Raw genomic sequence first — 24,965 nt, forward strand, 5'->3', positions numbered from 1 at the left:
CGCACGCAGCGGCAGGCGCGGCAGTGTCGCAAGAGCGCGCGGGTTTATGGCAGGGCTGAGTTGGGCGTCGATCTCCTTGGCAACGAGAGGGGGAAGTGGCTCCCCGGCGGCGGTTGGGAACGCTAGGGGTTGCCTAGTAACGGCGTCCCCGGCTAAGGCTGGGTCCACGCTCCGTCCCTTCCGTCCGCCACGAAAGGCTTCGCCTTTCTTCTAATTTTTGGAGCTCTTTCCATTCTAACTGTGGAGATAGGTCACTGAAATCCTAAAATGCTTTGATTTAGTTTTTCATAAAGCGAAACAGAAAACAATGTGGATGTGTGTGTTGGAGAATAGTGTATACACATTCCTGTAAATTCCGGATCCCAAGGAACAAAGAGAGCAGAGAGGTAGAGAAAACGTTTTATTTAAATTTACATCTAAATAGGCTGTGTACCCTACTCGTTTCGCAGACAAGGGGCAAAAGGCTTCTGGTGATCCAGTTACAGGTTCTTTTGGAATTATTTCTTCCTGCAATATTTATTCAATGTCAAAAATAAATTTCCTGTGAAGCATGTAAAATGCTGTATTGTTCATTTAATCCCTAGAATAATTTATCAGAGGGAGTGGAATTTGCTCACACAATTGTAAATACACTTTATTAATCGCAGCTATTGCTCTATGAATCAGGTAGGGTTTTTTGTTAGCCAGGATATGCCTCAGACCCCATGGGGGGGTCTACGGGGGGGTGGGTGGGGTCTAGTTATTCTCCTGGTGAATAGTGCATGCCAAGTAAAAATAGTGGCTGCGGAGTTGGAACGGCTATGGGAACTCAGATTTCTTTGATAACCACTCATTTTTTGCCCCCTTCACTCATTTGCTCACTGAATGTTTATTATATACCTACTAGGTGGCCCCATGATTTATTAGACACCAACTTTCCAAGCACCGTCAGCAGCAAATGCAAACCCATCTCTGCTATCTTGGAGATTACTGCCTAGCAGAGAGAGAGGAATTAGGTGAATAATCACACTTGAGTGTATAGTTACAAACAGTAAGTACTTGAAGAAAAGAAACAGGGACACACCGTATTGTCTAGTTTGTCTCACCTGTGATGAGCGCAGGGTGTGCCTGATGCCTATGGACAAATGGTCTTCGGGTACTTAAAAATTCATAATTCATCATGGCACCCAGGAAAATGGAAGCTGAGTGGTTTTTCCCACCTTTGCTGAGAGCTCCTGGAGCCAGATAGGGGCATATACACCCAGGGTTTTGTTTTGTTTTGTTTTTCTTTACTTTTCCCCAGGTCGTTCACTCACTGTAGGTGAGAAGTCTCAGGATTTTGTGGATTTGCCTGCTTTCCTGGTATCCTTTTCTGGGCACGTGACACACTTGACACAGTTCAGAATCTTCTGTTTCTTTCCTCGATTGCTCCTTTTTGATGTTTATGCCATAAAGTATGATTTTTCATTGTTTGGCTGAATTGATTAATTCCTTTAATTTTCTGGTATCTCTAATTATTACTATTTTTCTGGTTAGATATACAGAGACAGAGATTTTTGTGGCCCAACTTCATCTTCCTATCTTTTCTCACCCAGAAAATTTCACATTATATTAGTTATTATTCACATCCATCCATGAGATAGGTGCTATATAATTTGAACTTCAAAAATTCCTAAACATTTCAAACGTACATTAAAAGTACATTAAAAAAATATGATACATACCCTTCTACTCACTGCTAAGACTCTCTTCCCATTTCCTTGCTCTCCCTTCCCAAATAATCACTCTCCTGAAATACATTCCGACATATATTTTGTACTTTTATTATAAAGGTGTATCTGTATATCAATATATCTTCAATCTGTATATTATTGTTTAATGTGTTTAGATATATTTTATGTATCCTTTCCCAACTTTTATCTTTTTAATTCTGTTAGGTTTTCTAAATTTAACTGTGCTGAGACCTATAACTAGTTTTGTGGCCCGTGGATCAGCAAGGAGCATCAGTAACAGCTGAGAACTTGTTAGAAATGCAGAATTTCAGCCCTACCCAAGACCCATTGAATCAGAAAACTTCAAGGGTAGGACCCAGGGGCGCCTGAGTGGCTCAGTGGTTGAGTGTCTCAGTGGTTGAGATCATGCCTCAGAGCATGATCCTGGAATCCAGGATCCTGGGATCCAGGATCGAGTTCCACATCAGGCTCCTTGCAGGGAGCCTGCTTCTCCCTCTGCCTATGTCTCTGCCTCTCTCTCCATGTGTCTTTCATGAATAAATAAATAAAATCTTTTAAAAAAAAAGAGGTAAGGACCCAGCCATTTGCCCTTTCCCAAGCCCTCCTTGGTGATTCTGATACATCCTAAAGTCTGAGAACTAGTGCTCTAATATATACATTTTATTTGCTATATAGTATTTTATTGTATGAATCAGCCATAGTTTGTGTATCTGTACTAAGAAACAGATTTTCCTTCTACTACAAAGTGTACTACACTAGTACATACCCCCTTGGAATATGTGTGAGGATACACCCTTAGGAGTGGAACTGCTGACTTTGTAGTATATATTACATCTTGAACTTTAGGAGGTTTAGCCAGACTGCTCTCCAAAGAAGTATTAATGTATACTCCTACCAGCAGTGTTCAAGTATCATTTCTAGATACCCTTATCAACTTTAGATACTTTCAGACTTTATTCATTCACTTATTTTTGCTTATGACTATAGATATGCAATGATCTCTTTGTTCTTTTAGTCTTAATTCTCCTGAATTTAGTGATGTTGAGCATATTTTCTTACAGGCTATCTAAGTTACTTCCTTTATGAGCCCCCTGTTGATATTTCTAGACCATTTCCATTGGGTTCATTTTTGTTTTCTTTATTGGCCCACAGGAGTTGTTTACATATTCTGGATACCAATCTACTGTTAGGATTAGGTCTTCTCTGTCATTTTACTTTATTAATGGTGTCTTGTCATTCATAAGTTTTGCTGTTTAATGTAATCATATGTTTCAACATTTCCCCTTATGGTTTGTGGTGTTCTGGGTCTTGTAAAAGAATTCCTTCCCTTTCCTAATGTCATTTAGATAGTCTCCTTGGCAAATACTATTATTATGTCAGTTTTCCGGGTGAGCCAGTTGAGGCACAGAGAGCTAATATAGCTTGCCTAAAGTCACAGAGCAGTAGAGGTGAACAACTTGGGCTCTTGACCTCCAAGTTGCACTGCATTCCATGGTTTAGGAACTTCTTGCTGTCTTGCTCTGGTAATGTCTCATGAGAACACTTCTTAGCCTTTTCTGTAGACACAGAAAGTGTGCAGAGCTCAGATGTGCTGACAGTTAAGTGCAATTCTCATTTACTACATAATGAAGCACTATGGCTCTAGACTTCAGGATTTCTAAAAATATTTTTCAAATATTCAAATAATTTCAGATTTACAGAAAAGTCACAAAAAATAGTACAAAGAATTCCTGAATGTCCTTTGCCAAGATTCTCCAAATATTGAACATTTTACTTTGTTTGCTTTATAACTCTCTACATGAGTGTTATTTCCTCTGTGTTATTTCTATATCGTCTAATCCACAGGCCTAATTTGAATCTCACCAGTTGTTCCACTAATGTCCTTTAGAGCAAAAGAAACAATTTGTTTTTCTGGTCCAGGACCCAGTTTAGGGTTACATGTTGCCTTTAGTTTTCATCTCTTGGGCTTCCTTTGATCTGTGGCAGTTCTTTAGTCTGTCTTTGTCCTTCATAACCTTGACATTTCTGAAGAGTACAGGCCACTTATTTTGTAGAACAGCCCTCATTGGGACTTGTCTGATGTTTCTCCATTGTTAGATCCACGTTCTACACTTCTGGCAGGAATACACAGAAGTGGTGATGCTGTGATGCTCTGTCCTTTTCAGCCAGCAATTGTCCTTTAACGAGAAACCTCTGCAATATTATGTGCATACATACATTATTATGTGCAGGTGAAATGATTAATATCTCTTCTTTCTAATTCCCAAAGGATTCACATGACCCAACAGAGGCCAAGAAATTCTTCATTCCTACATTCTGGTGTTGGAGGGAGTCCTTGCCAATAGGTGACAAGGGAGGAAAGAGGCACAGAGAGTGGGGTGATTGCCAGCCTGCCCGGGACCTGCCAGTATGGCCCTGGGCATCTACCTGGTGTGCCATGTACACAGAACTCCGACACTTCAACCTTCTTAGCTTAAACCTAATCAGGGAATTTACCATTTACAAGACCTGAGTGGATCAGAACATAGGCTATAGAATCAGACTAGCCTACATTCACAACTCTGCTCTACTACTTCCTAGCTGGGCAGACTTGGGCATGTTCTTTAACCTCCATGACTCCTTTTCTTCATTTGTAAAATGGGAATAGGAATAGTATGTGCCTCATAAGGTCAACATGAAGCAAGTTAAATGAGGTAATACTTATCATGCATAACGCTCTTAGAATCGCGTCTGGCTTATCGTGTAGGATATCCTGATGTATTATGACCCCATGGTTTATGTCTTTCTATAGATTTGTTTGTGCTCACAGTTTGCTAGATATCCCTAGAAAACAGAGGCTCTTAGGTTTTCATGGGCTACTCTGTTCACAAATGGAATAAATTGAATAAATATTGCAGGGGAGTGGTCAATAAATCCTTGTTCCCCAGGACATTGGAGTGGGGGTGGAGGGGACTTTGTTGTGATATTAAGTTCCTGGTGAACCCCAACTGAATTAATAGCTCCTCAGAGTAACATTCTGCCAACAAAGTGGATCAGATTGGGATGGCCCCCACTTGGCAAGTTCTGTTGTATGTTGAAAGGAGCAGCTCAGGGAACTGCAGAATAGCCACCCTATGATCCCTCCCAGCCATCAGGGAGACCAGCCTCTATAACACACCCATCGATGTCAGTATAGCTTTGTACAACTGTGGAAGTCAGAGTAGTGACTTCCTGGAGATATCCATATCCTAATCCCTGGAACCAGTGAATATATCCCCTTACAAGGCAATGGGGGCTTTTGCAAATGTAGGTTAAGGATCTTGAGATGGGGAGATGATCCTGGATTATCCAGGTGGGCCCAATGTAATGTAATCACAAAGGTCCTTAGTAAAAGGGTCAGTCAGAGAAGGAGATGTGGTGATGGAAGCAGAGATTGACAGTAGGATGAGGGGTAGAGAGGAAAGTGGTAGTTAGTGGAAGAAGTTACTATACTCCTGGCTTTGAAGGTGGAGGATGGGGCCATGAGCCAAGGAACACAGGAGGCCTCTAGAAGCTGGAAAAGGTGGGAAAACAGATTTCCTCCAAAGGCTCTAGAAGGAACACAGCTTTGTTGACTTATTTTTTCTTTTTTAAAATATTTTTATTTTTTTTTTCATGATAGACATAGAGAGAGAGAGGCAGAGACATAGGCAGAGGGAGAAGCAGACTCCATGCTGGGAGCCCAATGCAGGACTTGATCCGGGATCTCCAGGATCATGCCCTGGGCCAAAGGCAGGTGCTGAACCACTGAGCCACCCAGGGATCCCCTGTTGACTTATTTTTAACTTTTGACTTTCCATCCTCCAGAAAACTTAATAAATATATTTTTTCCCTTTCTAATGTTACCATGGTTTACTTTTCTCCTTTCTTTTTTTTTAAATTTTTAAAATTTATCTATTTATGATAGTCACGGGGGGGGGGCAGGGACACAGGCAGAGGGAGAAGCAGGCTCCATGCACCGGGAGCCCAACGTGGGATTTGATCCTGGGTCTCCAGGATCACGCCCTGGGCCAAAGGCAGGCGCCAAACCACTGCGCCACCCAGGGATCCCTACTTTTCTCCTTTTAATAATACCGATTTTGAGGTATGATGCCAATTAGATTCCCTCTTTCTCCAAGCCATTTCAACACCAAATAACCCCCAAATCATTTTTGTATCTCTTCTTTATCATATAATAGTCTCTTTTATAAGAGGATTAAATTTAGTGTTCTCATTAATTTCATACCATTTCCTATTTTTTTTTAAGTTTATTTTTTTTTTTAGAAAATAAAAACCCAATGTGGGGCTTGAACTCATGACCCTGAGATTAAGAGTTACATGCTCCTCTGACCGAGGCAGCTAGGTGCTCTACTTTTTATTGATTCTATAATATCTTTTCCTTTTTGGGGTCAATTCACATTGTTTCAATTATTATTCTAGATGGCACATATTTAGTTGTTTTATTTCCAGAGCCATGTGAAATATATTTATGAAAATGTTTTTTTTTTTGAAAATGTTTAAAAATAATTATCTTTGATGCTGGTAAGTAAATATTGTTTGTGCTACTCAGATCACCAGGGCAATCTGACTAATGCCTCCCTTCACTTGAAATTCTTAAAGGATACATCTCCAAATTTGCCTACATATGTTGGGAGTACAGAAATAGAATATAAGTATAATAATCATAAAAATGGTTAAGGATGATATCAGAGAGTAGGGACAGGTCAGCCAAGTCTTGGGCCACTGTTTCCTGGTGATTCTGATTCAGTGAGTCTGGAGTAGAACTTCAGAATATTTAAAAAACAACAACTCTCATCCCAGGTTTACAGACCCCTAAGCTTGGTGATTACAGAGATAACATACCTCAAAGTCATTTACCATGTTTCAGAATCTCTCATAAATTACCCAAACTGGGGATCCCTGGGTGGCGCAGCGGTTTGGCGCCTGCCTTTGGCCCAGGGTGCGATCCTGGAGGCCCGGGATCGAATCCCACATCGGGCTCCCGGTGCATGGAGCCTGCTTCTCCCTCTGCCTGTGTCTCTGCCTCTCTCTCTCTCTCTCTCTCTCGAATAAATAAATAAAATATTTAAAAAAAATAAATTACCCAAACTGAGAATGTTAAATCTCAGGACACTTTTGACTCAGGGTGTGACCCTGGGGTCCCCAGATCAAGTCTCACATCGGCCTTCCTGCATGGAGCCTGCTTCTCCCTCTGCCTGTGTCTCTGCCTCTCTCCCTCTCTATGTTTCTCATGAATAAATAAATAAAATCTTTAAAAAAAAAAAAGAATGTTAAATTTCTTTTATGAGGGTTGGAACTGGATAACTGGCCAAGTCAGTAGAGACAGAATCTGAAGGACGAATGTTTCAAATTCAAAACTTAGTGATGTAAAGCAAGCATTTTATTCTTGTTCATTGTTTCTGGGAACCAGGAATTTGGAAGGGCTTGGTTGGGCAGTTCTGGCTCCCTCTTCATCAGACAGTGGCTGCCTCTGGAATAGCAGGGGGCTGGAGCAGCTGGAGGCTGGCTGGACATCCTTCTCTCTTCACATGACTTCTCTGCATGGGCTAGTCTGAGCTTCCTTACAATACGGTGGCTTCAGAGCAGTTACGCTGCTTCATGGAGTATGGAGTTCAGGGCCCTGGGAAAGCAGCCGAAAGAATCAGGCCAGACCTGTATTCCCTTTTCTGACATAGCCATGGAAGTCATATGCCTCACGAGGCTGGCCAGATTCAAGGCCCCCTCTCAATGGGAGGAATAGCAAGGGCTCACTGTGAGCAGAGCTTGTGGATGGGAGACAAAGCTGTGGCCACCTTTGGGGAATACAGTCTGCCATGGAGCTATCCCTCGTTCCCATATCCAGTGCACCAGATCCATCCCTCTAATGTTTCTCAAATTGGTCCCTCCTGACCAACCACCTAGTCCAAGCTATCATCACCCCTAGCTTGCACTACTTTGCTTGTCTCCAAACTAGGCTCCTTGCTTTCACCTTTTCTTCTCTCCAGTTCTTTTTCTTCTATAGCTAGAATATTTTTATATAACGGATCTGGTTGTCTCTCCCCATGGTTCTTGGGATAATGATAAAGCCACCCTGCCTTCAAGGCCGTGCAAGATCTGGAATTTTGCCATCCAGATGTATATTTTGCCAAGGTCCCCCTTGCTTTCCAACATGCAGCCCCATTGGTGTCGTTTCAGGCCCTACATTCACCACATTATTTCCACCTCAGGGTTTTTGTACCTCCCATTCCCTCTGCTTAAATACTTTACTAACCTTTTTCCTACATCTCCATCCTCCCTTCTCTGTCACCTCTTTAATTCATTCCTATTCATCCTTAAGATTGCAAAAATTAATAAAGGGAAACCTCAGCTATTGTGGAGTTGGGAAGCACTGAAGGGGAAGTACTCACCCACAAACTTTCCTATGCAGCTTGTTTCACATTCCTGGGCAGGAAGAAGTTCACTTGGCTACCCCAGCAGGAGGAAGGAAGATTTTCTCTTCACCCAGCAACATCCTAGCCCATGAGAAACTTCACAACTCATTCAATGAGGAGCCATCACCACCCTGAGCTTTCTTTCAAGGGATTTTTGTTCAGAGCAGCCCCTTCCAATGTCCTCCTTTTTCTTCATACAGCAATGTTACTCTGCTTTGGGCTCCAGAATTGCCTGTGGTTTGCCATAGCTTGCATGTCTCAGATTGCAATTCCTCTGTGATTCCCAAATAAACTCATTTGGCTAGTAAAATAACTGGATGTTTTATGTTTAAGGTTAACAAGATTTTCCTTAAATCTGACTCTTTGTCCCTACTCAGAGTGGAAAGACAGTATAGCATGGTAGCTAGGAGCACAGACCATGGATTCAGACTACTTGGTTACAAATTCTAGCTCTACCATTTATTCACAGTGTGATTTCGGGCTTGTCATCTAACCTCTCTGTGCCTCAATTTTCTTCTCTGTAAAACAGTAAGAGGACCTCTGAAAGGATTATTGTGAATGTTGCTGAGTTAACATCTGTAAAACACTTAGAACACTTTGTGCCTACCATGTACTGCACAGTAAGCATTAGCAAGCTGGTAGTGGTTTGTCATCCTGATGCACGGCTCTTGTAGGAATATGCACTTCTGTCTTGAAATTACTCTTCCAATCAGAGGTCAGTGAATAGGATATGAGGGGAATCTTGGGGGTATCTCTTAATCTGTGGCTTTGGACTCATAGCTGAGGATAAAGGGGTCCTAAATATTAAGCAGGAGGCTTTAACCCAGGGTTCATGAACTTGGATGGGAAGAACCTACCTCCTTATTCTCACTTACCTCTAACCGAAATGAAGCATTTCCTTCCATTATGAGTGTAAGCAACAAATGGTGGTATTAGTAGAGCCTGTTAAATTGTCTCCAATAGAAATCACAGATATTTCCTATCACATTACAGTTATTGCAGATGTCTTGAATTATCATTTGCACTCATCACTACTTTGAAATTATGGAAATCTTAGACTTGCCACTAGATCTTATTATGTAATCCATTAACGAAGAAGCACATACAGCGCTATGGTGCACATTTGTCTTTTTAACATTTTGATGACTGTATTTCAATATAATTGGTTTTCTTTGTATCTCCATTAATCATATTTTATGCATTCACAAATGTTTTCCTAAGAAGGGTCTAAAGACCTCTCCATATGTTCAGGGGACTCCACAAGACACACACACGCACACACACACACACACCATACACATTCACACTCACACACAAGAATCCTGCTCTAAAGAAAGTAGTTAATGCCTGGGATGAGAAACTCTCCTTAGGGCATACTAAGAGGTGAATGCTTTCTTTGAGTCAGTCACTCTCCGAGGAATATACATATATATACATAAATGCAGGTGAATATATATTATATATATTATATATATATATATGTATATATATACACTCTTACTTAATCCAACACCCTAAGAGGTAGACATTATTACTGTCAACATTATATAGGCAAGAAAATTGAAACTCAGAGAGGTTGGATAAATTACCTAAGGTCACAGAGCAGTATTCTAGTGGTAGAGTTTGTGCTTTTAGTGCCAGTATCCTGCTTCCATAGAAATCTAGTCCTTCCACTGTCCTGCAAAGTAATTATCCCATTCCTCCACTTTGCAGATGTGGAAACTGAATCTCAAAAAGTGTTAAGTTATTTTTCCCACAGCTAAGCAACAGAGTCAGGATTCAAACCCACGTCTGCCAGGCTCCAGAGCCCACGTGTCCCATTGTGCCCTGCAGAGTTAATTAAAGGTGCTGTGGAAATGCAGCTTTGGAGAGCTGATGGTTTATCGGATATATGACTCAGGAGGACCTTTTCATGCCATCCGTCAGGATTAGACGGTTTGGAAAGAAATGACTGCTTTTACTGCTCTTACTGTGGGGTTACAGAGCAGTGCGGGGCGCATCTTCGTGGATGTGAAATACACACTGGCATTTGGGAAACTCCATTAGCCACTATTGTCTAGAGAGAGAGTTAAAGGGGAAGCAGAAGATGTAAGAATACACAAGTAGGAAGTTCTGTATCGGGCTTACACTGAAACGGAAAGCACTATTATTTTGAAACCATTAAAGATGAAGTTGGTAAGGATCAAAGTGGTCTTGTGACCTGTAAATCTAATGAAGTGAAAATGAGGTAATGGTATGTTTTATAACCATTGAGGGTCTGAGAAGCTGGAAATTATCTCAGCATGAATAGTATAAGGGAACAGGGAACAATGGAAGCCATCTAGAAAAGGATCTTTATTCAGCTTTATTTATAGCAGGTATTCGTCTTGTCTTTCAACATGGGGACTGCAAAGGAGCTTGTTTTACCTTGCTGGATGTGTGAAAATACATACATAGCATAGTCACAGTCCCTGCTGCTTCCTGCCATAGAACCCAGCATGTACAAAGGAGGGAAAGGTGGAGGGTGCCGCGAAGGGGGTCCCGACTAGCTGGCGCTGGGAGATGGGGTAGCAGGCAAGGGGGGGTGGAGAAGAAGAGTCTTCTCATAGTTGCCCAACTCCTATTCTCTAGACCTGAGCTGTCTGACTAGCTGTGTGTGACTATTCACATTTATTAGGAGTAAATGAAAGAAAAAGTCCACTTCCTTGGTTGCACTAACCATATTCCAAGTGCTTAATTGGCACATGTAGTTTCGCTAGTGGTTCTCACGTTGGATGCAGATATAGTGTTTCCATCATCACGGAAAGTTCTGTTGGAGAGCATTGATAAATACTCAATTCCTTCTCTAAGTCTAGGGGTATTCAAATTCCAGAACAAGTGGAACCTGATGACTGTGACATCTCTGGCCCATGGGAAGACAGAAGATGAGAGTCTTCTGAAATGGCACATGAGTCCCACCTTCCTATGTGACCTTAGGTGAGCTACTTGTACTCTCTAGGATGCATTTTTCTTATATTTCTAGTAGTAATGATTTTTTTAAAAAGATTTTATTTATTTTTTCATGAAAGGGGCAAAGAGAGGCGGAGACATAGGCAGAGGGAGAAACAGGGAGAAACACTCCCTGCAGGGAGCCCGATGTGGGACTCGATCCCGGAACTCCAGGATCACGCCCTGTGCTGAAGGCAGACGCTCAGCTACTGAGCCACCCAGGAGTCCTTCTAGTATTAATGATTAATATAATTTTCTACTGATTATTTTGAGGAAATGATATACTTAATTTAATCCTTGTAATAACTGTGTGAATTTTACAGAGAAGGAATCAGAGATTAGGAATCTACTCAAGGCCACAGTCAAGAGCAGAACCAGGTTTTTGACCCAGACCTCTGACTTCAGAGGTCACATTCCTATTCATCAAGCTATACCACCTCCATTGCTGGTTCCTCATCTGCAAACCAAGGAGTCTTAGTTGAAGTCTTGCAGAAACAGAAACTGAGACAAGGATTTGAGTGCAAGTAGTTAATTTGGAAGATGACCCAAGTGCAAGTAGTTAATTTGGAGTGGGGAAGTGAAACCAGGAGGGAAGGAAGCCATCGCAGGGTGGGTTCATATGCTGGTTACGTCATGGACAACTGAGGATTAATCTTAATGGGGGAGATAGTGTAGAACACACACCTCTGAGTTATGCCACCTAAGGGAGGAGGGAACTGGGGTGTTCACTCACCAGCTCTTTGTCTGTCAATAGTAGAAGGCTGCTCCCAGGGACATTCCCCCAGGCACTTCTGTCCTGGACCCCTCAAGAGCTAAATATGTTCTTGTGGCCCAAAAAGGCCCTTCAGGAGAAGATCGCAGGTGCTTGAAGGAGGGATGGAAGAGTGAATATGGAGGGCATTAAAGTGTGGTACCAGCAAAACGTTACCTATGGGATTGTACTAAGTGCTCTTTTTGTTCTAACAAACTAATGGCTAGTGGTTCTTGGTATTAGGTATTTTACATCATAAAATTTAAAATTATAAAGATTAGCAGTCTTCCAGAGCATGGTTATGGGGAGAACCTGGAGGTACAATTAGACATCTGAGCTGATATTCAAGGTGTGTGACATAGTGAAGAGTTAATATTGAAACCACACAAAAAACTCTTAGTTAGGGCTGGGACTTGCCTGGTTCAAAACTATAACCCTACAATGTGTTATGTAGTGGTTGCTCGATGAATAATTGTTGCATGAATACATGGAAGAATTAAATTGATAGGGAAAAGATATTTGGTAAAACAATGGGCAAAGGATATCTACAGTTAGTTCATGAAAGAGGAAATCCAGATGGCTAATAAACATCTGATAGGATGCTTAATTTCACTAATAATTAAGAAAATATAAATTAAAGCCCATGGGCTCTCATCACCCATTAACTGTCAGATATTAAAATGAATGATAACATCTAGTGATAGAATGAAAAGACCTCTTCATATATGTGAATTTCCCAAGTGTTTTGTAAATACTGTTCTCATTCACAATATACATACCTACAAATTCCACTTCTAGAAATCTATTCTATAGAAATATAAGCACAAATGCCTAAGCATATGGGTACAAGTACATGTTGTCACAGTATGCTGCGCAGTGGTAAAACCTGGATGCTGCCTAGTCGTATGTCAACAGAAGAACAATTGAATCAGTTGTGACAAGCCCATATCATGGAATATTACAGAGTAATTAAAAAAGAAATGTCAGATCTGTGTCTGCTAACCTGGAATGATTTCCACAATAGAGATATTTAGAAAAAAAATAGATGTATACAGAAGTGGAAATAATACATATGATATGTTACGAAAAAACATAGAACAGGAAATCTAGGATATCCTCAGGAAAGAAAAATCTGAAGGTACATATGGACAAGGACAACAAGGTGATATGTACAAATAAAGTGTTCGTTTAATTTTGGAATGGGACCATGGCTAAATTTTTTATCTGTTTTAAAGTATCTGTTTCATACATATATCTTGAGCAGGAAAGGTTTGATTACTCACTGGGGTTTGGTTATATGGAAAGATGTAGAACTGTATCTTTTGATTCTGATTCCCAAATTTTATTTTATTTTCCCCATTAATCCATTGAGAAGAAGTTGCCCTGAGGTTTCCTCAGGGTTTGGGATTCCCTCTCTCTCTCTCTGTCTCTCTCTCTTTTTCTTAAAAAGATTTTATTTATCTATTTCAGAGAGAGACAGAGAGAGAGAGACTATGAGCAAGGAGGAAGGGCAGAGGGAGAAGCAGACTCCCCACCGAGTAAGGAGCCCAACACGGGCCTCAATCCCAGGACCCCAGGATCATGACCGAGCTAAAGGCAGACACTCAACCAACTGAGCCACCCAGGAACTCAGAGTTTGGCATTCTTAAGGCGCTCAGGCTTTTGACTTTTGAGGATATTTCTCCTATACTATTGGGCCAAGAAAGTATCTGCTTTCTTTAGTTCTGGGGCTCTGCTGTATGCCCAAAATTAGGAGGAGGAGGGGAAAGGAGAGAAAGGCTACCCTGCACAGAGAACTATAACTAGTGTTAATATTGTGATGGAACATTGCAGTACAAATGGATTACTTTGGCTGTTTAGCGTATGAGCACCCATCCTATTTGCTGGGAATGGTGGTGGGGCAGGACCCACCAGGGGCCAGGAAGGCACAGATAGTTATTCTTACCCCCTGGCAGCCAGAATATGGAGTGTAAACCAAGCATGGCGATTCTGATATTCCTTCCCAAGATGTTGAACCTGGAGGGAATGACGCTCACATTCAGAGTCACTTATTGAGGGGTGGCTCAGCGGTTTGGCGCCTGCCTTTGGCCCAGGACGTGATCCTGGAGTCCCGGGATTGAGTCCCACGTCAGGCTCCTGGCATGGAGCCTGTTTCTCCTTCCTCCTCTGTCTCTGCCTCTCTCTCTCCCTCTATCATAAATAAATAAATAAATAAATAAATAAATAAATCTTAAAAAAATAAAACATGCCCTCCTTCAGCAGGATCTTTCTTTGAAAACAAAACAAAAACAAAAACAGAGTCACTTATTGATTATATTAGTTATCTACTGCTTTGTAAGAAATTACCCTAAAACTTAGAGATTTGAAATAACAAAACATTTAGGAGCCCATAAAACTGCAGTCAAGGTGTCAGCTAGGCTTCACTTAACTGAGGCTTAACTGGAGCTGGAGGGTCCATTCCTCTTACATGGCTAATGGCCAGAAGCTTCAGATGCTTGCCATGTGAGCTTCTCTTTCTCTTTTTAATATTTTATTTATTTATTCATGAGAGACACAGAAAGAGAGTCAGAGACACATAAAGAGGGAGGAGAAGTAGGCTCCATGCAAGGAAACTGATGCGGGACTCAATCCTGGGGAATTGGGGATCATACCCTGAGCCAAAGGCAAACAAATGCTCAACCTACTGAGCCACACAGGCATCCCATTGTGAGACTCTCCATAGATTGCCTGAGTATTCTCCTGACAGGATGGCTGGCTTCCCCAGTGGGCCTGATAAGAGAAGGAAGAAGAGAGGAGGAAGAGGGAGAGGGGGAGGAAAGCAGGGAAGAGGGAAGGTGAGGGAGAGAGACAATATTCTACAAAGCACATAGGCCACATAAAATCTCAGTTTTATGACCTAATCTTGGAAGTGACATGCTGTCACTTCTTCTGGATTCTGTTGGTTATGCAGACCAACCCTGGCACAGTGAGGGAGAAGACTACAGAAAGATGTAAAGACCAGGAGGTTGGGGTCACTGGGGGCCGGCCATCTTGGAGGTTGGCTAAGACAGAGCTGGTTTGTAAGACTTGTTCTGTAGCAGAGTCTTGATTATGTCCCATCTCCCACGGTTGCTACTGCCGAGTTTGGTCCTTCAGCCTTCCCATCAGTTCTATGAGCCACCTGACACCCTCCAACAATGTTCTCTTCTACCTAAGTTCACCAGCTCTGTCTTCTCTTGCTTTCCATGATGATCTTGACTAGAACAGGTGCTGTGAGAGAGGACAGCAGAGGGGAAGGTGGGTTGCATCACAGGAACTCACTGTAGATAAGGTTATTAGAGAAGGCCTCTCTGTGGTGGTGCCATTTGCCTTGAGTCCTGAATGGTGAGGAAGAGTCAGCTGATGAAGGATGGGGGCAGGGTGCCTTTCAGGCAGAGGGAACAGCACAGACAAAGGCTCTGAGATGGGAACTGAGAGGCCTGGGTGACTGAGGTGTAGTCAGCAAGTGAGTGAATGGAGGGAGTGGTCAGCAGAAACCATATCATGCAAGATCTTGAGGCCATGGTAAAGAATTTGGATCCCTCCCCCAACTAAGCCATCTCATATTCCAGACGTCAGAGCCTGAGAAGGCTGAGGACTAGACCTGAGGTCTAGGAATCAGGATCAGCCAAATCAGTAGGTGTCTTTCACCAGATAAAGAATGTCCATACCTTGTCAGCTCACCCATCTATTTTGCTGGCTCTTGGGTTTTAATTTATGGTTGGGTTCTTTTCTGAGCTTCTTAGTTTTCTTTGATAAATCCCACCCCAACTATGCTGAGCTGATAGAAGAAATTTTGCAATTGGGCCTGGGATTTTTAGCTAGAGAGCCTGGTCATCTGGTGGAGATGAGGAACTCCCCAGTATGAAAATGAGCAAGTAGATCCTGATGGATCCCTTGCAGTCTCATTACTTTATAAACCCACATCATTCAACAACTTGCTTGGCCTTCAGCATGTGCCTGGGCTCTGTGTGGACATCAGGCTACTAAGATCTTCCTCCCCAAGAATCAAGTTAGGTATGAATGATGGCCCAACATAAGGATTACTGAGTGGGAACTCCTTGTTACTTAGGAATTGATATTATGTCCCACAGCCCAAAGCAAATAGGCCCTGTGTACCCTGCATTCTAAATGGAGCCAGATGCTCTCCCTGCAAGGTTTACTGAAGAGGGCAGAACTGCCCTCTACTTCCTGGCTAAAAGCTCACTTTCCTCCTCCTTGCTCAATTATAATACTGGAGAGGGAGGAGTTCTTTGGTTTTATTGAGGAGTAAAGTGTTTATGGTGAAAGATAATTCCCTTCTCTCCCCTCTATAGTTGGTAGTCTTTTCTGGAGATTGAAGGGTGATGACAAGAAGAGGATGCTGGATATTGTTCCCCAATGGGGGTCTACTTGGCAGTAGACTTGCTGATGTTCCCCCATGCCTGTCTGTGTAAGGGAAAAGAGAGGTGGAGAGAGGAGTCACTGTGGAGTAGCTGGCCAGGATGTGTGAGCTTCTCTGAGTCAAGGAGACCCTGCAGTAGTTAGCTAAGCTCTTTGGCATTCCACCCAACCAGGCTGATTGCTGAGCAACAGGGTCCCACCAGAGGCAGAAGCCGAGGTGGTAGGGCAGGGTAGGGAAGTTCAGGCCTGAACTGGATGGCCACCGTCAGAAAACTGCAGTAGAGAAGCCCACAAGAAATATACTCATGAGGCACATGAGAAACCATTTATGAACGCTTGCCACTCCGGGTTAGTCAGGAAAGCAGGGTCAACCAACAGAGAGGGGGCTATTGCAGAGCTATTCCCACTCCTTCCTCCCAATTTCAATAAGAGGGAGGTTACAGGGGCATGTTTCCTAACCAGGCTATGCTCCCCTCCCCCACCGTTTATTCAAAAAGGCAGGATCCTGGCTCAAGTCAACCCTTGGATGAATAAGGGAGAAGACAAAATGAGATTTAAATTGAGTTTGAGAATAAAGCTTTCAAGGATGGAGGTTTAAAAACAGAAAGTGATCCAAAAGTAATGCAATCTGCCCAAGATGTCATTAAGGGATGGAACAGGGAAATTCAACACAGCATGCTGAAGGTAGAGATTAGGGGGAAAAGCTTCATTATTATGCCCCATCAAGTTGCGTTGCCTCAGTAAACTGGTTCCATAAGTAAACAGAATAATTGAAATACAGTGTGGTAGGGCTGGAGTCTTGCTTAGGCAAGCAGCTGCAGGATTCTGAGAGGGTATGGGGAGGTAGGTGTGCACATTCCAGGGTAGCTAGCTGTTGCAGCGGGGTTTCCAGAGAAGGGGCACCTGAGCCGAGCCTTGAAAGATAAGATGGGGTTGATCTGAAGAAAGCAGAGCAGAGAAGGGCTTTCTGGCAGAGGTGACAGCATAGTCTGGAGCAGAAAGGTGAAGGCAGGAGGACAGTTAGAGATGCAGCTCAGTGAGCCTATGGCCTTAAGACCCCATGAGCTTAAGGAGCGAGGGCTCTGAGGGCTCTGTGGAGTTGCTTCAGACCTAACAGTAACACAATGGAGTTTGCATATTAGAATCATATGCTCACCAGATTCTGGCTGTGCTATGGACTTGACCTCCAGGCCTGTTTCTTAGCTATCCACGTGGCCCTGTGACCCCCACACTGCTGAAAAGGCCATTTCCTGTTATTCCAAAATCCTAGATCTCCACTCTTTGGAATGTCCTTTGCCCTACTCCTGTCATTGAACCCACTGTCCCCATAAATCATCTTTTCTCTTTCCTCTTCCAGAATACTCTGCTCAGCCCAGGAAAATTCTATGGCTTCTTTTGGCCTGTCGCCGCCAGCACATGTCTTCTTTGGATATGCGTATACTAAAATATCTTCCTTTATCTTATCTGGTCTTCGCCCCATGGGGCAACCCGAAGGCTACTATTTATTCTTTCACACATTAATTTAAGCTGCTTTAATTGCGACTATGATACGTTTTATATAATATAATTAATGTTTTAATTCTGTGTACTGGCTTCCCAAGGCAGTTTTGTGAAGGGCCCAATTTTGGAATCAAGCAAATAAAGAATAAGTAATGGCTGAAGTTATTATAGTAACGCCCTCCCCCCTCCCAAAGGAATTAAAACTGTGCTTGCTTTTTGAAGTCAGTTAAAAGGGAAAAGATAGTTTAATGTTCTCTTCATTCCAAGCATGTTTGGGTGGCTTTTGTGAAGTGCTCTGGACTCTGATTTCAAGTGTTCCTGGCTTATTGGCATCTGACCATCAGCTTGAGGTGTGTAGTGACTACCAACCAGCTTTGCACTTCCTCTCCCCACATCCTTCCTGATGGAGGTTGTGCTGGGAATGAGAAGTTACTGAACCCACTTACTCTTTTATTCATTCAGCAAATGTGTATTGGTGTCCTGTTAGATGCCCAGAACTGGGATGTATTCAGTCCTGTCCTCAAGATGCTTACAGTCCAATGAGGCCAGACAGATGGAGTTCTAGTCCAGCATACCAATGCTGCAGGAACACAGAGGACGGGCTAAGGTAGAGCGACTATCTGTATTTCCGGGAGTTAACAGGAAGCTTAACTGAAGAAGAAGCAAAATTTAAGCTGGTTCCAGGAAGGAGAGGGAAAGAAGGAAACAGCAAGACACAGTAAGAAGGAAAGATTGTTTGGGGCACCTGAGTGGCTCAGTGGTTGAGTGTCTGCCTTTGATTCAGGTCATGATCCTGGAGTCCTGGGATTGAATCCCACATCAGGCTCTCTGCAAGGAGCCTGCTTCTCTCTCTACCTACATCTCTGCCTCTCTCTCTGGGTCTTTCATGAATAAATAAATAAAATCTTAAAGAAAAAAAAAGGAGGGCAGCCCCGGTGGCGCAGCGGTTTAGCGCCGCCTGCAGCCCAGGGTGTGATCCTGGAGACCCAGGATCGAGTCCCGCATCGGGCTTCCTGCGTGGAGCCTGCTTCTCCATCTGCCTGTGTCTCTGCCTCTCTCTTCGCTCTCTCTGAATGAATAAATAAATAAATCTTAAAAAAAAAAAGAAAAAGAAAGGAGAAAAGATTGTTTGAAAATGGGGAGAAGGAGAGTATAGAGGAAGCCAGTGTGGATGGGAGGACATGGCGGGGAGTGAACTTGGAAAGACAGGTGGGGATAGAGTGGAGGAGGGCTTGCTGTGCCCTGAGAAAGAGTCTGGACCATCCTGAGGGTGGGGGAGCCCAAAGCCGTTTTTTCAGCAGGGAAGTGTCCTCATCAGATCAGATCTGGCGTTTGCAAAGAGAACTGACCAGGACGAACAATGAGAGGGGGAAAGAGTGGGCGAGGGTTAGTTGAGAGTTGCCTGGCTCTTGGTAGGGCCTCAACAGGGGCCTAGTGAACGAGTGAGACCAATGGGACAGCCTAGGTGAGAGATGATGAGCCTCTGAATGAGTAGCAGATGTGTTGGAAAGGAGGATGCCCTTTGTGGCTGAACCAGGAGGGTGGGGTTAGCAGCCCGTTCCTCTCCCATCCTCCCTGATCTATGCAGCTGGCCTTTTGGCCTGGTCCAGAAATGCAGAACTTGGAAGGTCATCATCACCCCAACACCTGTCTAGTTCAAGTTCCTTAGGTTCCATTGGGGACAACTGAGGCTCAACAAAACTCAATCCATCAGAGGAAGAGCCTAGAATAGAATTCAGGGGTTTGGTGCCACTGAATAGAGAGTGCTAACACTGGTTGAAGAACCGCTTAGAAGCCAGAACCCAGGAAATGTAGGCACAGGGGTGTCGGAATTGCTGCAGAATGAGAGGGTCCCGAGTCCCCTGAGATTCTCGTGGGTCCTACGATCCCACGAAAGGTTGATGTACTACTACTCTAAGTGCCTCTCTCCAGGGACCGGCCTGGAATGGGATGGAATATACTCTGGTGGGGATGCATAGATGCATGGATGGATGGATGGATGGATGCGGAGGCTGGGACGCGGTGCCCCCTTGAGGGAATTTCCTTTGAAAGAGAGCGAAATTTTAAGCTGGGAAACTAACTCTTTTCCTTAAATGTCACCCGAGCCCCAGCGGTGGCCTTCCCGTTTGCAGGGATGAGGGGAACTTCCTCAGGCCTCTCCATCCGCGGTGGGGACACTTTCGGTTCTGCCGGAATTCCCGGAGGCTGCGGGGAAGAACCGTGGGGGTGGTCCCTGGGGCATCTTCCCAGCACGTGGGGATCTCTAGTCTATCCCTTAGCCTTCCGGGAAGACTGCTAGCTCTCTGTCCTCTTCAGCGTGGCCTCTGAGCCCCAGGGGCGAGGAGGAAGTGCTCTTCCTGGGCCCACGCGCCCTCCCCTGCGCCTAAAGCGCGTCCCTAAACTCCCGGCACAGTTAGACTCCCGGGAATATTCAGGGGAACTCCCGGCGCTAAGGGTCTCCAGGAGCTCCGCCCTGCCCAACGAAGCCGGCCACGATTGGTCCCCGAAGACCCCGCCCATCTCCTGGGCGGGGCGGGCGGGGGCAGGGGCTGGGGAGTTACTAGAGACATCCCCGCGCCCCTACTCCGCTGCCTGCTATTCACCTCGCCATGGTTCTCCTGCCTCTGCGCTGTCTCTTCTGGGGCTCCTTGTTGACCACCGTGAGTTGAGCTTCTGCTCTGACCCGAAGGGGAATTTGGGGACTTGAGAGTGGGGAAATGGGAAGAGAAGCAATATTTCGGGGACGGGAACTTCCCAGTTGATTTTGGGGGGACAGAAGCGTGGGTAGAAGTTGGGTAAGGTACCTCGGGTCCCGACTGGACCAGGTAGGCTGCTTCTGTCTCCTTCCAGGTTGGGGTCCCAGGTAGCCTACAGAGGGCGCGAACTGGGGGCACTGCAAGAAATGTGCATCTCCGGCGTGGATGGGGTTGGGATTTGGGGAGCCTCAAGCCTTTATTTGGTCAAAAGACTGAAGTCTGGGTTTGCCTCAGAGGCTGGCCGCCTGGAAGACTGGTGAGGGGTTTCAGAGGCGAGAAGGGAGGCCAGACAAGGGAAGAGGCGGGTCTGGCCGGTTTCCTGTTCCTTTTCGTTGTGGACAGATGCTAGCCTCTTGTGAGTGGTTATCATGGTCTGGCCATCTGGGGCTGCCTTCTTCCAGAGCATCTTGTGGGAACAAGCGTGGGTGCTTCTTTAAGAAGGCAAGGAACTTTGAACTCTCCCACCCCTACCCCACAATCCTGGGTGATCCAACCTAGGAGGAATACCCAAGGCTGTGTGGCTGTCTCATTGAATTTAAGATGACATAGAGGACCCCTGGGGGTGGTGGTGGTGAAGAGTTAGTGGGACCCAAGAAAGGGTTAGGAGACCAGCAGGGGTTTCTCTGGGTACCAGAAAGTCTCAGTTATGCCCAACCAAGCATGTCTCCGGGATTTTCAGAAGCCCACACTTGACTCACTTTTTGTTTAAGAGTATTTTTGTAGTTCCTCATTCTGGAGGCTGGGAATTCCCCATGTACCTGCCCCTCTCATCCCAGCCCCTCTGGCCCCCCCACTGGTTTCAAGGAGTGTAGTTTCTGGCACTGAAGGCTGAGTAGGAAAGACCCTTGGAGGGGTTGGGGAGGGGAGTCAGCAACAAGGGAAGAGAGTCAGTGGGGAAGCTGCTTTGCTCCCAGAGCTTTCATTTTCACTCTAAGCCATGGTTCTTACTTAGGGAAAAAGGAGGCAGGAAGAAGGTGGAGCTGGAGAGAGGAGGAGGAGGAGTCTTGTAGGAGGGATTGATTGGAGGAAGAGCCAGGGGAGGTAAGGTGAAGGGTGATCTGGGCTTCTCATGAGCATACTGCCAACTTTGGCTCCAGGTAGACTGGATGGTGACAACAATGGCAAGGGCTACTTTTGAGAGCTTCCCGTGTGTCAGGCTCTCAGCAAAACGCTTTACATGCATGCATTCTTGGTCTGATTTTTTCAACTCCTCCATTATACAGATAAGCAAACTGAGGCTCAGAGAGAGGAAATAACTTGCCAAAGTTCTCATAGTTAGGTGGAACCTGGATATAAGTCTACCTCTGCCTGATTCCAGAGCCTGCCTCTGGGAGTCTTGGTCCTGAGATGCTTTGTGTCAGAAGGACTGGAGCTATGGAGCAGGAACTGAGGGTTGACAAACCTTCAGAGAAGGAGCTGTATTTCTTATGGGTTTGAAAATGGCACAGAGGACTTCCGTTGCACTGGGAGTCTGGTGGGAGAGTCCATAGGGTTGCAGGAAGAAGCAACAGACCTTTATATTTCCCTCTCCATTTGGAGTAAGGTGATTCTAAGTAGTTTTCTCACCCAGGCTGAATGAAAGCCACCAATTAGGCAGAATCCAGAGTGTTAGTCATCCCAGCAGATATTTGCTACATATTTATGGTAATTGAAATTACTATTTAATGAGCCTCTACTATGGGCTAGCTATTGTGCTAGGCTGCATACATGTATTCATTCCGATTTTCACAACCTTATCCATGGAGCGGTCAATACTCCCATTTGAGAGATATGGAAACTGAGGCTATGAGAAACAAAATAACTAGTAAGCGTTACAAAGGCAAGATTGGAGCCTTAAGCGCTTTGACTTTCAAGCCTATGTTCTTTTTCACTGGCTGTTCCCAAAGTGTAGCATGATTTTAGGGAACACGTGGATATAGAACTAAACAACAAAAATTCACTTTATACTTTTATTAAAATCCTTCTCATTTTTTTCAAGGAGGAAGTCTCTGGAGCTAGAATATAGTTAAAACCTCTCCAGCACTTGCTAATCCTCCTTTTTAAACAAAAACCAAGAGCGAGCTTGGAGAAGAGGCCTGTCAGCAAGCAGAGCAACCAGCTGGGTTTTAATAACATTGCTGTGCTTCTGAAGTTGAATTTATTTTTAGGGTTACCTTTTATTTATGAGAAGTGATACTGGCTCTTCTCTCATGGCAATGATATAAGGTTTACATTTAAAATCGATGTCCTTAAATTAATGAGAAGTAATTAATAGCATGGCTGGTAACTGGACGGAATAAAAATAGTACAGTCAAGACCTAAGTTGATGGAGATGGGGGAGTATTGAGACCGGAGTTCTCATCGGATTCTATTCCTGTGTGGCTGTGGGCAAGTACCTCAGCCGCCCTGGACCTTCAGCTTACCATTTGTAAAGCAAAAGCAATGGGTTTTATCTTGCCAGCTTCACAGTCCTGACATTTCGTCAGGGAGGCGTTGGATGATCAGATGACGAGGGTTTGGAGAGGGGAAAGGGGTGGGGAGCAGAAGAATAGAAGGAAGCGGCCAAATACTAAATATAGCCCCAGCCAGAACTAGGACTAGCTGAAGCCAGACAGCCTCAGGACTCCAGGGGAGGTACAGGAGCCTTCATGTGCTTCTGGGTCTTTGGGAGGAGGAAAGACTCAGGAGTCAAGCCAAAAGGCAGATCTGTTTAGTTCAGAGAATATTGTGATGTTCCAGCGCAATCGCTTTGTAAAATGCCAGACCGATCCTCTGGGTGCTTTTATAATCACATCAGTTGGCAGTTTAGTTAAAAACAAACACACGAAGTAATATGCAGGCTCCATTTTTTCTGCTTTGGACTTCACTTCAGTTCTAACCTCTGTCCTGGCTGATTTCCTGCCATAGAGGCTGCAGCAGAGATTTCAAGATTCCCTCAAATCACCCAATTCTGTTTTTAGGTCTACCCAGAACCACGCACTGCATGCAGAGAAAAGCAATACCTAGTAGACAGTCAGTGCTGTAATATGTGCCCACCAGGTGAGCTGCTAAACCCTTGGCCCCAGAGTGCGACCCTTCTTGGTCTGCTGGCAGAGGCAGACTCCAAGTGTCTGCTGTCAACTCGAGTCTTAAATGACTCCTGCGAGTCTTCCCATCCCTTCCCTGCTGTCAGAATGTTCTGGGTTCCCTCTCTGCCTACCCAGGACCAGGGTTCCAATCTCTCCCATGAACTCCAACAGACTATGGAGTCTGGAAGGGTCCAAGAAAGTCATCTTTGAACCCCTTCGCCCTAAAACCCCAGTCTGTTCAGTTTTTGGTAAGTGTCTGACTCATTGAGCTGGCGGGAGCCATCTCATTTCCCAATGTTTTGCAGGAGAGAAACTGGTGAATGACTGCCTACATACCATTGACACGGAATGCACTCGTTGCCAAACAGGCGAATTCCTAGACACTTGGAACGCAGAGAGACACTGTCACCAGCACAAATACTGCGACCCCAGTGCGTGGGCTGCTGGGGAAGGGGTGAGCGGGAGCTAGGCTGATAGTCTAGCTCATTCCTGACAATGCAGCCTTAGCTTTTTTTTTCTAGTCAAGGTCGATTCTGATTGGCTGCAGTCTGGGTTGTACTGGTTGTTAAACAGTTTGATTCCCACCCATACTTGGAAGAGGGTCTAAGGAAATTAAAGCGGGATGTGTGAGGAGCAGATCCCCCGAGGATGACTGGTAAGGGGTCCTCATCCTTCCTGCCATCTCTACTCAGACCTAGGGCTCCATGTCGAGAAGGAGGGCACGTCAGAAACAGACACCACTTGCACATGCGATGAAGGTCTGCATTGTACCAACGCTGCCTGTGAGAGCTGCACCATGCACAGCCTGTGCCCCCCTGGCCTGGGAGTCAAACAGATCGGTATGTGGCCTGTCTGGGAATCAGCTCCTCAGGCAGGAGAGAGGAGCTGAGGCTCCAGGTGAGGGGGTGGGCCGTGGGCACTCAGCCTTGGAGGCGGAGGGACCACCTGCACTGGTATCTCCGCTTGGTGAGCAGGAAATGGAACCTTTCTCATCCTGCCTCCAGCCCTGGGTATCTGCCTTGGGAGGGCAGTGGGAGGAGGCTTCCTAGAGACTGCAGTGGTCAGGGAAGCTCTGTGCTGGGGGACAGCCAGTGACATAGGCAGTTCTTCCTGCCCTGCCTATCCACCAGTTCCCCTGAGAGCCGGACAGGTGGTCCACTGTGATGACGAATGCCACCTTCTCCCTTCCAGCTACAGGGATTTCTGATACCATCTGCGATCCCTGCCCCATCGGCTTCTTCTCCAATGTGTCTTCTGCTTTGGAAAAGTGTCACCCTTGGACAAGGTACAAAGATTCATTCCTTGTGTTTCCTGCCATAAGAGGGATGTGAGACTACTTCCATTCTATCTGGTCACCTGTCCTTTAGGCCCTGCTCCCCATGTCCACACGCTTGTGCACTCAT

At 44.8% G+C, this 24,965-nt stretch overlaps 1 protein-coding gene across 12 annotated transcripts in view; it reads left to right on the forward strand.

Annotated features, from left to right (window-relative positions):
* Positions 1-18: 18 nt before the first annotated feature.
* The window catches only part of CD40 (CD40 molecule), a 30,418-nt gene continuing 5,471 nt past the window's right edge, over positions 19-24,965 (forward strand). For 4 of the 12 annotated variants that reach the window (XM_025470276.3, XM_025470277.3, XM_025470278.3 and 1 more), the window contains exons 1-5: positions 20,283-20,419; positions 23,455-23,533; positions 23,868-23,993; positions 24,255-24,401; positions 24,754-24,847. In XM_025470276.3, the coding sequence (XP_025326061.1) occupies positions 20,369-20,419; positions 23,455-23,533; positions 23,868-23,993; positions 24,255-24,401; positions 24,754-24,847 (497 nt within the window). In that variant the 5' untranslated portion in view covers positions 20,283-20,368. Of the gene's footprint in view, positions 387-10,969; positions 11,096-20,282; positions 20,420-21,467; positions 21,557-23,454; positions 23,534-23,867; positions 24,017-24,254; positions 24,402-24,753; positions 24,848-24,965 lie in introns of those variants that run through there. The other 8 variants (XM_025470280.3, XM_025470281.3, XM_049100683.1 and 5 more) reach the window with 8 other exon arrangements.

Source organism: Canis lupus, chromosome 24 (assembly GCF_003254725.2).
Source record: "Canis lupus dingo isolate Sandy chromosome 24, ASM325472v2, whole genome shotgun sequence".
In the NCBI taxonomy this organism is placed as follows: domain Eukaryota; kingdom Metazoa; phylum Chordata; class Mammalia; order Carnivora; family Canidae; genus Canis; species Canis lupus.